The 16,049-nt window shown below is 37.4% G+C and overlaps 2 protein-coding genes across 8 annotated transcripts in view; one reads left to right on the forward strand and one right to left on the reverse strand.

Moving 5' to 3' along the window:
- SLC60A2 (solute carrier family 60 member 2) overlaps positions 1 to 16,049 on the forward strand; it is a 59,491-nt gene that overhangs the window by 22,632 nt on the left and 20,810 nt on the right. Inside the window, exon 4 of the mRNA XM_022554566.2 lies at positions 1 to 16,049. This exon is cut by the window's left edge and continues 17,367 nt beyond it; it is cut by the window's right edge and continues 20,810 nt beyond it. The gene's annotated coding sequence lies outside the window, so the exon portion shown is untranslated.
- Positions 13,637 to 16,049, reverse strand: part of REV3L (REV3 like, DNA directed polymerase zeta catalytic subunit) — a 187,727-nt gene continuing 185,314 nt past the window's right edge. For 6 of the 7 annotated variants that reach the window (XM_089921940.1, XM_089921941.1, XM_022554510.3 and 3 more), the window contains one exon: positions 13,638 to 15,321. In XM_089921940.1, the coding sequence (XP_089778066.1) occupies positions 15,181 to 15,321 (141 nt within the window). In that variant the 3' untranslated portion in view covers positions 13,638 to 15,180. Of the gene's footprint in view, positions 15,322 to 16,049 lie in introns of all 7 variants that reach the window. The other variant, XM_089921939.1, reaches the window with a different exon arrangement.

Genomic DNA, 16,049 nt, shown 5'->3' on the forward strand with positions numbered 1-16,049 from the left:
TCCTTTGTTGTGCTCAGTACAGTACTGTTAACTACAGTCACCATGCTGTATTTTATATCCCCAGGACTTATTTATTTTATAACTGGAAGTTTTTACCTTTTGACCCCCTTCGCCCATTTTGCCTACTCCTCATCCCCCACCTCTGGCAATCACCAATCTGTTCTATGTATCTATGAGTTCAGCTTTTTTTTTTAGATTCCACCTAAAAGTGATATTATACTTGTCTTTCTCTGAGTTAGTTCACTTAGCATAATATTGTAAGGTCCATTCACGTAGTTGCAAATGGCAGGATTTTCTTTTTTATGATTGATATTCCACCATATATACACATACACACACACACACACACATACACGTACATACATATCACATTTTCTTTATCCATTCATCTGTTGATAGACACTTAGGTTGTTTCCATGTCTCGGTTGTTGTATGTAATGCTGCAGTGAACATAGACATGCATATATCTTTTCAAGAAAGTGATTTAATTTTCTTTGAAAAATACCCAGAAGTGAAATTGCTGGATCATATGATAGTTGTATTCTATTTGAAGACACTCCATACTGTTCACCATAGTGGCTGCACCAATTTACAATTCCATCAACAGTGTACAAGTGTTCCGTTTTCTCTACATCTTTGCTTATACTTGTTATTTCATACCTTTTTGATAATAGCCATTCTAACACTGTGAGGTGATCTCTCTTTGATTTTGATTTGCATTTCCCTGATGAATAATGATGCTGAGCACCTTTTCAAATAACTGTAGACAATCTGTATGTCTTCTCTGGAAAAATGTCTGTTCCCATCCCCTGCCTGTTTTTAGGTCAGATTGCCTTATTTTCCTATTTATTTATGTGAGTTCTTTATATATTTTGGATATTAAATATTTTCTCCCATTTGGTAGGTTGCCATTTTGTTTTGTTGATGGTTTCCTTTGCTGTGCAGAAACTTTTTGATATTGTCCCATTTGTTTATTTTTGCTTTTGTTGCCTTTGCTTTTGGTGTCAAATCCAGAAAATCATAGCCAAGACAGATGTCAGGATGCGTACTGCCTGTTTTCTTCTATGATTTTTGTGGTTTAACGTTTTACATTCAAGTCTTTAATCCATTTTGAGTTAATTTTTGTGTATGGTGTGTAAAATAGTGGTCCAGTTTCATTCTTTTGCAGGTAGCTATCCAGTTTTCCCAACACCATTTAATGAAGAGACTATCCTTTCCCCATTGTATCCTCTTGACTCCTCTGTTGTAAATTAATTGATCATATATGTGTGGGTTTATTTCTGGGCTCTCTATAGGTTTCATTGATCTATGTATCTCCCCCACCCAACACCATACTGTTTTGATTACTGTAGCTCTATATATAGTTTGAAACCAGGATGCATGATGCCTCCAGCTTTGTTCTTCTTTCTCAAAATGGCTTTGGCTACCTGGGGTTTTTGTGCTTCCATACAAATTTTTAAATTGTTTATTCTATTTCTGTGAAAAATACCATTGGAATTTTGATCAGGACTGCATTGAATCTGTAGCTTTCTTTGAGTAGTATGGACATTCTAACTATTAATTATTTCAATCCATGAGCATGGAATATCTTTCCATTTATTTGTGTTTTCAATTTCTTTTATCAGTGTGTGTCTTACAGTTTTCACTGTATAGGGCTTTTACCTCCTTGGTTAAAATGATTATTTATTTATTTATTCTTTTTGATGCAATTGTAAATTATAAAAAGGACTGTTGTCTTAATTTCACTTTCTGTTTGTTTTTAGTGTCTAGAAACACAGCAGTTTTTCTGTATATTGATTTTTGTATCCTGAAACTTTACTGAATTTAATGATGAGCTCTAGCAGTTTTCTGGTAGCATCTTTAGGATTTTCTATGTATAGTATCATGTCATCTACACACAGTGCAGTTTTACTTCTTCCTTTCTGATTTAGATGACTTTTATTTCTTTTTCTTCTCTGATTGCTGTGGTCAGGACTTCCAAAACTATGTTAAATAAAAGTGGTGACAGTGGATATCCTTGTCTTGTTCCTGATCTTAGGGGAAATGCTTTCAGCTTTTCCCCATGGCGTATGATGCTGGCTGTAGGTTTATCATATCTGGCCTTTATTATGTTGAGGTAGGCTCCCTCTGTGCCCACTTTCTGGAGAATTTTTATCATAAATGGGTGTTGAATTTTGTCAGCAGCTTTTTTTGCATCTGTTGAGATGGTCATTTTTTTGTTAACTTTTTACTTTATGTTGGAGTATAGTTGATTAACAATATTGTGTTAGTTTTAGGTATACAGCAAAGTGATTCAGTTATACATATACATGTATCTATTCTTTTCCAAATTCTTTTCTCATTTAGGTTGTTACATAATATCGAGCAGAGTTCCCTGTGCTATACAGTAGGTCCTTGTTGGTTATCCATTTTATTTTATTTTATTTTATTTTTTAACATCTTTATTGGAGTATAATTGCTTTACAGTGGTGTGTTAGTTTCTGCTTTATAACAAAGTGAATCAGTTATACATATACATATGTTCCCATATCTCTTCCCTCTTGCGTCTCCCTCCCTCCTACCCTCCCTATCCCACCCCTCTAGGTGGTCACAAAGCACCGAGCTGATCTCCCTGTGCCATGCGGCTGCTTCCCACTAGCTATCTATTTTACGTTTGGTAGTGTATATATGTCCATGCCACTCTCTCACTTTGTCACAGCTTACCCTTCCCCCTCCCCATATCCTCAAGTCCATTCTCTAGTAGGTCTGTGTCTTTATTCCCGTCTTGCCCCTAGGTTCTTCATGACCTTTTTTTCCTTAGATTCCATATGTATGTGTTAGCATACAGTATTTGTTTTTCTCTTTCTGACTTACTTCACTCTGTATGACAGACTCTTGGTCCATCCACCTCACTACAAAATCTCAATTTCGTTTCTTTTTATGACTGAGTAATATTCCATTGTGTATATGTGCCACATCTTTTTTATCCATTCATCTGTTGATGGACACTTAGGTTGCTTCCATGTCCTGGCTATTGTAAATAGAGCTGCAATGAACATGACTCTTTTTGAATTATGGTTTTCTCAGGGTATATGCCCAGTAGTGGGATTGCTGGGTCATATGGTAGTTCTATTTTTAGATTTTTAAGGAACCTCCATACTGTTCTCCATAGTGGCTGTATCAATTTACATTCCCACCAACAGTGCAAGAGGGTTCCCTTTTCTCCACACCCTCTCCAGCATTTATTGTTTCTAGATTTTTTGATGATGGCCATTCTAACTGGTGTGAGATGATATCTCATTGTAGTTTTGATTTGCATTTCTCTAATGATTAATGATGTTGAGCATTCTTTCATGTGTTTGTTGGCAATCTGTATATCTTCTTTGGAGAAATGTCTATTTAGGTCTTCTGCCCATTTTTGGATTGGGTTGTTTGTCTTTTTGATATTGAGCTGCATGAGCTGCTTGTAAATTTTGGAAATTAATCCTTTGTCAGTTGCTTCATTTGCAAATATTTTCTCCCATTCTGAGGGTTTTCATTTGGTCTTGTTTATGGTTTCCTTTGCTGTGCAAAAGCTTTGAAGTTTCATTAGGTCCCATTTGTTTATTTTTGTTTTTATTTCCATTTCTCTAGGAGGTGGGTCAAAAAGGATCTTGCTGTGATTTATGTCACAGAGTGTTCTGCCTATGTTTTCCTCTAAGAGTTTGATAGTGTCTGGCCTTACATTTAGGTCTTTAATCCATTTTGACTTTATTTTTGTGTATGGTGTTAGGGAGTGTTCTAATTTCATACTTTTACATGTACCTGTCCAGTTTTTCCAGCACCACTTATTGAAGAGGCTGTCTTTTCTCCGCTGTATATTCTTGCCTCCTTTATGGTTATCCATTTTAAATATAGCAGTGTGTACATGTCAATCCCAAGCTCCCTAACTATCCCATCCCCCACCCCTTCCTCCCTGGTAACCATAAGTTCATTCTTTAAGTCTGTGAGTCTGTTTCTGTTTTGTAAATAAGTTCATTTGTATCATTGTTTTCTAGATTCCTCATATAAGCGATATCACATGATATTTGTCTTCCTCTGTCTGACTTACTTCACTCAGTATGACGATCTCTAGGTCCATCCATGTTGCTGCAAATGGCATTATTTCATTCTTTTTAATGGCTGAGTAATATTCCATTGTATATATATACCACATCATCTTTATCCATTCCTCTGTCGATGGACGTTTAGGTTGTTTCCTTGTCTTGGCTATTGTAAACAGTGCTGCAATGAACACTGGGGTGCATGTATCCTTTCAGACCATGTTTTTCTCTGGATATATGCCTAGGAGTGGGATTGCAGAATCATATGGTAGCTCTATTTTTAGTTTTTCAAGGAACCTCCATACTGTTCTCCATAGTGGCTGTACCAATTTACATTCCCACCAACAGTATAGGAGAGTTCTCTTTTCTCCACACCCTCTCCAGCATTTTTTGTTTGTAGATTTTTTGATGATGGCCATTCTAACCAGTGTGAGATGGTATCTCATTGTAGTTTTGATTTGCATTTTTCTTATAATTAGTGATGTTGAACATCTTTTCATTCACCTCTTGGTCATCTGTTTGTCTTCTTTGGAGAAATGTCTATTTAGGTCTTCTGCCCATTTTTTGATTGGATTGTTTGTTTTTATGATATTAAGCCACATGAGCTCTTTGTAAATTTTGGAGATTAATCCCTTGTTGGTTACATTGCTTGCAAATATTTTCTCCCATTCTGCGTGTTGTCTTTTGATTTTGTTTATGGTTTATTTTGCTGTGCAAAAGCTTTTGAGTTTAATTAGGCCCCATTTGTTTTTATTTCCATTACTCTGGGAGACAGATCAAAAAAGATATTGCTGTGATTTATGTCAGAGTGTTCTGCCTATGTTTTCCTCTAAGAGTTTTATAGTATCCAGTCTTACATTTAGGTCTTTAATCCGTTTTGAGTTTATTTTTGTGTATGGTGTTAAAGAGTGTTCTAATGTCATTTTTTTACATGTAGCTGTCCAGTTTTCCCAGCACCATTCATTGAAGAGTATGTCTTTCCTCCATTGTATAGTCTTGCCTACTTTGTCATAGATTAATTGACCATAGGTGCATGGGTTTATTTCTGGGCTTTCTGCCCTGTTCTGTTGATCGATTTCTGTTTTTGTGCCAGTACCATACTGTTTTGATGACTATAGCTTTGTAGTAGAGTCTGAAGTCAGGGAGCCTGATTTCTCCAGCTTTGTTTTTCTTTCTCAGGATTGCTTTGGCTATTTGGGGCCTTTTGTTTCTCCATACAAATAAAAATTTTTTTTGTTCTAGTTCTTTGAAAAATGCCATTGGTAATTTGATAGGGATTGCATTGAATTAGATTGCCTTGGGAAGTGTAGTCGTTTTGACACTATTGATTCTTCCAATCCAAGAACATGGTATATCTTTCCATCTGTTCATGTCATCTTCAGTTTCTTTCATCAGCATGTTACAGTTTTTGGAGTACAGGTCTTTTGCCTCCTTAGGTAGGTTTATTCCTAGGTGTCTTATTCTTTTTGCTGTGATGGTAAATGGGGTTGTTTCTTGAATTTCTGTTTCTGATCTTTCATTGTTAGTGTATAGAAATGCAACAGATTTCTGTGTATTAGTTTTGTATCCTGCAACTTTACCAGATTCATTGATGAGCTCTAGTAGTTTTCTGGTAGTGTCTTTAGGATTTTCTGTGTATAGTATTGTGTCATCTGCACACAGTGACAGTTAGGATTTTCTGTGTATAGTATTGTGTCATCTGCACACAGTGACAGTTTTACTTCTTCTTTTCCAATTTGGATTCCTTTTATTTCTTTCTCTTCTCTGCTGTGGTTAGGACTTCCAAAACTATGTTGAATAAAAGTGGCAAGACTGGACATCCTTGTCCTGTTACTGATCTTAGAGGAAATTGCTTTCAACTTTTTCCCGTTGAATATGATGCTGGCTGTAGATTTGTCATATCTGGCCTTTATTATGTTGAGGTATGTTCCCTCTATGCCCTCTTTCTGGAGGGTTTTTTTTTTTTTAATCATAATTGGGTGTTGAATTTTGTCAGAAGCTTTTTCTGCATCTGTTGAGATGATCATATGGTGTTTTGGGTTTTTAAAAAAATTTTTTTGTTTTGATATGAACATTTTTAAAGTCTTTATTGAATTTGTTACAGTATTGCTTATTTTGTTACAATATTGTTTTTTTTTATGTTTTGGTTTTTTGGCCATGAGGCATGTGGGATCTTAGCTACCTGACCAGGGATCGAACCCACACCCCCTGCATTGGAAGGCGAAGTTTTAACCACTGGACTGCCAGGGAAGTCCCGATCATATGGTTTTTATCCTTCAATTTGTTGATATGGTTTATCACACTGATTGATTTGCGGATATTGAAAAATCCTTGCGTCTCTGGGATAAATCCCACTTGTCGTGGTGTATAATCATTTTAATGTATTGTTGAATTCAGTTTGCTCAAATTTTGTTGAGGATTTTTGCATTTTTTTTATCATTGACATTAGCCTGTAATTTTCTTTTTGTGTGATATCTTTGTCTGGTTTTGCTATCAGGGTGATGGTAGCCTAATAGAATGAGTTCGAAAGCACCCCTTCCTCTGAAATTTTTTGGAATAGTATGAGAAGGGTAGGTATTAACTCTTCTCTACATGTTTGGTAGAATTCACCAGTGAAGCCATCTGGTCCTGAACTTGTGTTTGTAGGGTTTTTGTTTTTTTGTTAAATTACTGATTCAGTTTTGTTAGTGGTAATTTGTTCAGTATTTTCTGTTTCTTCCTGGTGGTTCACTGTTGGGAGATTATTTGTTTCTAGGAATTTGTCCATTTATTGTAGGTTGCCCATTTTTTTGGCATATAGTTGTTTGTAGTAGTCTCTTAGCGATCCTTTGTCTTTCTGTGATGTCCATTGTAACATCTCCTTTTTCATTTCTGATTTTATTGATTTGGGCCCTCTCTCTTTTTTTTCTCGATGAGTGTGGCTAAAGGTTTATTACTTTTGTTTGCCTTTTCAAAGAACCAGCTCTTAGTTTCATTGATTTTTTTTTTCTATTTTTTTTTAGTCTCTATTTCATTTCTTTCTTTTAAAAATTTTTTTATTTTATGTTGGAGTATAGTTGATAACAATGCTGTGTTAGTTTCAGGTGTACAGCAAAGTGTTTCAGTTATACATATACATGTATCCATTCTTTTTCAAGTTCTTTTCCCATTTAGGTTATTACAGAATATTGAGCAGAGTTCCCTATGCTATACAGTAGGCCCTTAGTTTCAGCTTTTAGTTTCATTGATTTTTTTCTATTGTTTTTTAGTCTCTATTTCATTTTATGCTTTCTTTTCTTCTATCAATTTTGGGTATTCTTTTTCTAGTTCCTTTAGGTGTAAGTTTAGGCTGTTTATTTGAGATTTTTCTTGTTTCCTTAGGTAAGCTTGTATTGCTGTAAACTTCTCTTTTTGAACTGCTTTTGCTGTGTCCCATAGATTTTGGATCGTTTTGTTTTTGTTTTCATTTATCTCCACGTATTTTTCTATTTCCTGTTTGATTTCTTCAGTGATTCATTAGTTGTTTAGTAGCATATTGTTTAGCCTCCGCCTATTTGTGGTTTTTTTGTAGTTTTTTTCTTGTAGTTGTTTTTTTAGTCTCATAGTGTTGTGGTCACAAAAAATCCTTGATATGATTTCAGTTTTCTCAAATTTAGTAAGGTTTGTTCTGTGGCCTAGCATGTGATCTGTCCTGGAGAATGTTCCATGTGTGCATTTGAAAAGAATGTGTAGTCTGCTGCTTTTGGATGGAATCTTCTATCTGTATCTGCTAAGTGTTCCTGATATAATGTGTCATTTGAGGCCAATATTTCCTTAGTGATTTTTTGTCTGGATGATCTGTTCATTGATGTAAGTGGGGGTATTAAAGTCCCCTACTACTATTGCGTTACTGTCAATTTCTCCCCTTATGTCCATTAATATTTGCTTTATGTATTTAAGTGCTCCTATGTTGGGTGTATATATATATATTTTTTTAAATAAATTTATTTATTTTTTGGCTGTGTTGGGTCTTTGTTGCTCTGTGCAGGCTTTTCTTTAGTTGCAGTGAGCAGGGGCTACTCTTCGTTGTGGTGCATGGGCTTCTCATTGTGGTGGCTTCTCTTGTTGCAGTGCGTGGGCTCTAGGCACACGGGCTTCAGTAGTTGCGGTGCGTGGGCTCAGTAGTAGCGGCACACAGGTTGTAGGGCGTGCAGCCTTCACTAGTTGTGGCTCACAGGCTCTAGAGCGCAGGCTTAGTAGTTGTGGCCCATGGGCTTAGTTGCTCTGCAGCATGTGGGATCTTCCTAGACCAGGGCTTGAATCCGTGTTGCCTGCATTGGCAGGCGGATTCTTTTTTTTTTTTTTTTTTGTGGTACCTGGGCCTCCCACTGCTGTGGCCTCTCCTGCTGCGGAGCACAGGCTCTGGACACACAGGCTCAGCGGCCATGGCTCACGGGCCCAGCCGCTCCACGGCATGTGGGATCCTCCCAGACCGGGGCACGAACCCGCATCCCCTGCATCGGCAGGCGGACTCCCAACCACTGCGCCACCAGGGAAGCCCGGCAGGCGGATTCTTAACTACTGCGCCACCAGGGAAGTTGTGGGTGTATATATATTTACAATTGTTATATCTTCTTGAATTGATCCCTTGATCACATGTAAAGTCCTTCTTTGTCTCTTGTAGAAGTCTGTTTTAAAGTCTATTTTTTCTGATATAGATATTGTTATTCAGGCTTTTTTTGATTTCCATTTGCATAGAACACCTTTTTCTATCCCCTCACTTACAGTCTTCGTGTGTCTTTAAGATAAGAAGTGAATCTTTTGTAGGCAGCATATACAGGTCTTGTTTTTGTATCCATTTAGCCACTCTGTGTCTTTTGATTGGGGCATTTAGTCAATTTACATTTATGATGATTATTGATTATGTTCTTATTGCTATTTTGTTCATTGTTTTGGGGTTGTTTTTGTAGGTCTTTATTTTTCTTTCTTCTTTTGTTCTCTTGTGATTTGATGACTGTCTTTAGTGTTAGATTTTAATTCCTTTCTCTGTTTTGTGTATCTTTTATAGATTTTTTTGGTTTGTGGTTACCATGAGGTAGGGGTGTGTGTGTGTGTATGTGAGAGAGAGAGAGAGAGAGAGAGAGTATGTATATGTGTACGATTGTTTTAAGTTGCTTATCTCTTAATTTGAAATGTGTTTTAACAACCATGCATTTATACTCTCACAGTTATTGTTTTTGATGTCATTATTTTACATCTAATTATTTTGTGCATCCCTTAACTGCTCATTGTGGATATAGATGATTTTACTTTTGTAATGTAACCTTCCTAGTAGCTTTGTATGTCGATGATTTACTACCTTTACTGTATATTTGGCTTTACTGATGAGCCTTTTCCTTTCATAAGTTCCAAGTTTTTAGTTGTGGTCATTTCTTTTTGCTTAGAGAAGTTCCTTTAATATTTCTTGTAGTGCTGGTGTGGTGGTGCTGAACTCTTTTAGCTTTTGCTTGTCTATAAAACTTTTGATTTATCCATCAAATCTGAACAAGAGCCTTGCTGGGTATTCTTGGTTGTAGGCTTTTCCCTTTCGTCACTTTAAATATATCATGCCACTCCCTTCTGGCCTGCAGAGTTTTTGCTGAAAAGCCACCTGATAGCGTTATGGGAGTTCCCGGTATTAACTTCTTGCTTTTCCCTTTCTGCTTTTAATATTCTCTCTTTATCTTTAATTTTTGCCGTTTTTAATTGCAGTGTGTCTTGGTGTGGTTCTCTTTGGGTTAATTCTGTTTGGGACTCTCTGTGCTTCCCAGACTTGAATGTCTTTTTCCTTTCCCAGGTTAGGCAAGTTTTCAGCTGTTGTGTCTTCATATTTTTTCTCAGCTTCTTTCTCTCTCTGTTCTCCCTCTGGAATCTCCCTATAATGTGAATATTAGTGCCACGTAATGTTGTCCCAGAGGTCTCTTAAACTGTTCTCATTTCTTTTAATTATTTTTTCTTTTTTCTGTTCAGCATCAGTGATTTCCACTACTCTGTCAGCTAGCTGATTCATTCCTCTGTGTCATTTGATCTACTGTTGATTCCTACTGGTGTTTTTCATTTTAGTTATTGTATTCTTCATCTCTGGTAGGTAGTTCTTTATATTTTCTAACTCTTTGTTGTAAACTTTTAACTTCTTGCTCTGTGCATCCATTCTTCTCCCAAGTTCTTTGATCATCTTTATGATTATTACCCTGAATTCTTTCTTGGATAGACTGCCTGTATCCACTTCACTTAGTTCTTCTTCTGGAGTTTATCTTGTTCCTTCGTTTGAAATATGTTCCTCTATCACCTCATTTTCCCTAACTTAAATTTCTATGTGTCTGGTAGGTTGGTTTCATTTCCTGACCTTGGAGAAGTGGCCTTTTGCAGATGTCCTGTGTATCCCAGCAGTGTACTCCCCTCTCATCACCAGATCTGTATGCTCTAGGGATGCCTCCTCTGTTGGCTGTGTGGCTCCTTCTGTTGTGGCAGGCTGACTGGTGTGAGCAGTCTAGTAGGCTTGGTTGGCCCCTGGTCCAGTTGGTTGCCAGGCCCTGCCTTGTGCACAGGCTACTGCCTGCTAGTTGCCAGGGTTGGGTCATGAGGTGGCTGGCTGTGGAACCCCAGGGGGCCCTGGGGCTAGTGCTGTCTCAGGGGTACAGCAGAGTCAGGGTCCAGGAGACCCCAGGCAGGGCTGGTGCCTGCCCACTAGTGGGTGAAGCCTGGTCCTGGGGCTAGTGCTGGCCTACTAGACTAACTGCTCCTTTTAAATATTCAGTTCCCACCTGGGGTCTTACATTGCTAAGCCTTCCTGGAGTTCTCTAACAGTGATCAATTCTGGCATTCTCTTTTTTATTTTGGGGTTTATCTGATGGAGGAGGAAGAGGCAAAAAATCTATATCATCTTGAAACCAATGTCAATTATCTGTCTTTACTAATAGACTGTGATATACATGAGGACAGGGGATTACCTTGGTTTCTCTGGATGAGCAAAATGCGGGGCATATCTTAAATGCTCATTAAATATTTACTGAATGACTAATACTTTGTGTAACTATTTTGCATTCGCCACATTCCCATTCATAAAGCCTCTATTAGGGCAGGTGGCATTATCCTCAGTTTTCAAAGAATATGACTATTTTTAAACTTCTTAGTAATCTGTGACCAAATTAGTTGCTTTTCCAAAGGGCTGCATTACCATGAACAATCATATGAAACCCCAGGGCACAGGGTTTCCTTACTCTTAACCTATTATTTACCCCCAACCTCCCTGTCCTTCCCTCCAACAAGAAGTCAGTAAGAGACTCCCAGGCACTAAGATGGTATTTTGATTTGTTTCCCTGGTCACATTTTCTCCCCACATATATACGGAAACCTGATTTTACAAATCTGAAAGTTCCTCTACAAGATATTTTTCTTTGTAAGCCACTCTTGGAGCTGGCCAAAGTGACAAAACAGAGTTATGAGGGTGAGGAAATGAGACAGATGCTGTGGGTTTAGTGCTGTATCTTATGACTTCCTCCTCAGATCCCAAATGCTAGAAACAATCCATGACTATTTTCTTATATAAAGCTACTTACTAAGCAGAACTCCAGAGCATTAATGGTATCAGAATTCATTCACTTTTATAAAACCAAAAATGTTTAAAGGTAACATGTCTCCTCACATCAGGGGAGAGATGGGTATTTAGGGGGGTGACAATGAGTAGAGTGCAATTGGCAGACTGTCCTCCCAAGAGGTGCAGGTCTCGTTGAGAGAGATCAGGACATATCCAGCCTGAAAATAGCTGCTTGCGCGCTGCTGCCTTCCCTTCTTTTCCCCCTTTTCTTGGCAGAGTGCTAGCAATGTCATTTATAGCAGGTTTATTTTTACTTTATAAAATCAAATGTGTATTTTAAGAAATACCATTCTCAAGCTGAGAAATCAATTTAAATCTTATCTGATAGGTGTTTAAGGAATATCCATGTGCTCAGCTATTTTTTAAAAATAAATTTATTATTTTTGGCTATGTTGGGTCTTTGTTGCTGCGCGCGGGTTTTCTCTAGTTGCGGCGAGCAGGGGCTAATCTTCGTCGTGGTGCGTGGGCTTCTCATTGTGGTGGCTTCTCTTGTTGCTGAGCACGGGCTCTAGGCTCATGGGCTTCAGAAGCTGTGGCTCGCGGGCTCTACAGCACAGGCTCAGTAGTTGTGGCGCATAGGCTCAGTTGCTCCGTGGCATGTGGGATCGTCCTGGACCAGGGCTCGAACCCGTGTCCCCTGCATTGGCAGGCAGATTCTTAAACACTGCGCCACCAGGGAAGCCCCCTGTGCTTCAGCTATTATGAAAACAACGGCGAGTAGATGGAAAGGTGAAGATTATTCAGCAACGAGATTCTACTAGTATAAAATACAGCTCTGGAAGGGCAGCATTCTTGATGGCAGGGAACGTGCTTCTTCTGAGACTAGTGAGGGCATGTCCTGTGACAATTGGCAGGGCTGAATACAGTCTACAAACTCTCCAGCCCTCACAGGACTACCTCCTCTAAGAATTCTTTATAACTGCTCTTCTGTTCACATTTTAATGTTTTTCCCCAATGTTTTGGCCTTCTTCACAGACACTATTAGAAAATTGAAGTTCATGTAGAATTAGTATCACATGGCTCAGCATTTGCCTTTTTTCCACTGTTGACTGGGACCTCTGTGGGAGTGAAGAGGGGAGCTAGAGTTGTAAGTAGTTTTTGTTAATACTTCACACCTAGGGAAAAACGTTGGTGGGAAGTGGTCAGAATGAGAGAAAATGATGTTTTAACCTTAAGGGAATGTTTAATCAGATTATTTCTTTAGCATTACTCAGAAAATGAACTTTTTTTTTTTTTCTGGTCTGGGTGAAACACAAAACTTTATTAATAGCTGTTCTAAAAGGGAGGGGAAATAATTATGAAAGTATACTGAAGCTTCTTATAAAATATTTTTTGGTAAAATAGGTCCATGTTTCAGCACCCTCACTGGTGACAGTTACTGAAACAGCAGATGCATCTCATTAAAAGGCATTAGGCTACAGACTCTGAGGACAGAGTTAGAAGGGAGGCATTTCCGTGCACAAAAGGGAACCAGAGATATGCTAAGTGCTTAAAACTAGTTTTGAGCTTGTTTTGGGCACTAGTATTGAATAACCATTTGCTAGTTTGGCTATGTCCAATTATAAAGAGGTTAAGAATGATTATTCTGTTGAGAATATTGTGTCTAGCTACATTGATGAGAAAGATAATATAAGTGGAAGTCCTGATAACACAGAACTTAGAAAAGGGAAAGTAATAGATAAGTTCATCAATGGCCACCCATGCAAGGGTAAGAAAATCCTAATTCTAAGGACTAGCTCTAGACTCCCAAACAAAAAAAGATCCACAGAAGTGCCGATTTATGGTGTCTCCACAGGGCTTAGGAGAAATAATGTGCAGCCATGATTTATATCTCTTTGATTACATATTTACCATATAATTTTCAGAAAACAAATCCCAATATTTGGAAGTACTGAATTCGGCAGTACCTAGACCTACTTCTGGTGCATAACCAGATGAGCTTTCTATCTTAAAGTTAATTTTTTTCTATTGAAAATATTGGCATTAAATTTTTTTAAAATATAAATATTTATTTTTGGCTGCGTTGGGTCTTCATTGCTGTGTGCAGGCTTTCTCTAGTTGCTGTGTGTGGGCTTCTCATTGTGGTGGCTTCTCTTGTTGCGGAGCACAGGCTCTAGGTGCATGGGCTTCAGTAGTTGTGGCACGCAGGTTTAGTTGCTCCGTAGCATGTGGGATCTTCCCGGACGAGGGCTCGAACCTGTGTCTCCTGCTTTGGCAGGCAGATTCTTAACTACTGTGCCACCAGGGAAGTCCTGGCATTAAGTTTTTAAAAAGTACTAAGAAAATTTTTGCTTTCCCGTTGGAAAGTCTTGGCTTCAAAATTAAGTATTATCTAAATGAATATGAACATGGATGAGAGCTAAACGTTTCCTAGACTACTTGCTCCCGTTTAAAAAAAAATCTTAAAGTTTTGGTTAGGGAATTGCAACATCAATTAGTATATAACGAGTTAAATTTACCTCATTAAAATTCAGAGAGGGTAGGGAGGATGTAACTAATGTAGGCTTATAAAACAGAAGATCATGCTATTTATAGCAAGATAAAACCACACTGCTGTATTTCGTAGTTTATTCAGTTTTAATATGGTTTCCATTATTAACTTTTAAAACAATGATTTCCAGTTTAGAAAACAATGCACTGACCACATAATTCCTTTTTTATTTTATACAGTTATACAAATATTCTAAATACACATTTTGTGTTCAAGATGATGGCAAATAAGATTAACTGTACAGTACATAAGGAAAGAAAATATTTTAAGCATATTTAGAAGCAATAGAAATGTCTATACAAAACAAGCAAAAATGGAATAAAATTTTTTATTTTTAAAGTATTGCAACAGGCCCACAGGTTTGTAACAAAAAAGTCTTTGCACAGTTCCTCACAATGCCCCATTAATAGCTAAAGCAAGACAGCGGTTTTAGAAAATAATGTTTCAAAATGCTACACATGGTACTATTGTTTGCACAGTTTGATCAAAATAACAGCTCTACTCTGAGTCAAGCAAAACCTAGAGGAAATATACCAAACAACTTGAAAATCATTTGTATAAAATTCATTGCACATTATTTTACTTAGTTTGAAAAGTAAAAAAGTGTATTTACAAAATATTTCGCAGTCAAAATTATGAAGTGAATGGATATAACACGTCTTGATACAGACAGGTCAAGGAAAACACGAATGTTTTTTTAAAGAGGTTTTCAGTGCTCCTTCCACAGGGAAGTAAACATGATCTACTCAAATGGATTTACAAGATGTTATGCATACCGTAGCAAATTCGACACCTGCATTATAAAACAATGTTGAAAAGGCAAAAGGATGAGGGGTTTGTACACTGTAAGAAGTGAGCTATTCAGAGATCAACAAGTACAATTTTTAACTCAGCATAAAAGTCTTCATAGTCTTCAGATAACAGACAGACAATGAACATACTTGACTCGATGAAAGGTGAAAAAGCACCATGCACAACAGTTTAGTGGTAAACACTGAAAAAAATAGCACCTGGAATTCTGTGATATTGACAATTTAAAACTGGTCTAGTAATTGCCGGAGATATGGTGCCTTGGATAATTCTCTGTTTACTCGGGAGAGTTTGTAAAGTACTGGGCAGTTCAGAGAAACACACGGGATATGTCGATCAAGGCAACCTGTACAGTTCTTGCATATCTGAAAGTACAAGAGGAGTACATCAAATGATAGGAAAGTTTCTATCTAGATGTATAAACAACAAACTTTTATAATCCCTCCTTTATGACCCACCACAGATTACAGGCAGACATATGGCACATATTACAGAAAGTTTCATTAATTTTCATCTCTTTGAAGCATAGCCAACCCTAAGTTGACACATTTCTAAAGGATATTATTTCACAAACCACAGAGCACAAAATTCCCTAAGGATTCATTTCATCCCAAAGATCAACTTTCATTTATGGTAGAATCCTATTATATTAACATACACATAATAGGCTACCCAATTACCATTCAAAGACTGTCTCTTAAATGCGCTTATGTACACTATTTTTTCAAGTTACTCATATTAAACATTTTGTATGCCAATCATAAAAATGTTACCCACTTTCTTATTTCAGAAGAGAAAATGCCAGTATGGGAAAAAAAATCAAAGCATGTGAATTTGAAAGTAGTAGTGCAGACCAGTAGTTTCAACCCTGGCTACATACATGAGCCTAAAAATAGACTAATGCCTCAGCCCCATCCCAGACCAATGAATCAGGATCTCTGGGCATAAGAGCCTAAGAATCTGTATATTTTAGGGTTCTCAGGTGATTCTAATGTATAATGAGATCTGATCTAAAGGAAAATAATAAATCATAAGGCAATTTTTAAAGAGAAGCATTGTAATATCTTACCCAGTGATCAGATTTTAATATGTA

Source organism: Delphinapterus leucas, chromosome 12 (genome assembly GCF_059928025.1).
Source record: "Delphinapterus leucas isolate spDelLeu-1000000601 "Yukka" chromosome 12, BTC_Dleu_Yukka2, whole genome shotgun sequence".
In the NCBI taxonomy this organism is placed as follows: Eukaryota; Metazoa; Chordata; class Mammalia; order Artiodactyla; family Monodontidae; genus Delphinapterus; species Delphinapterus leucas.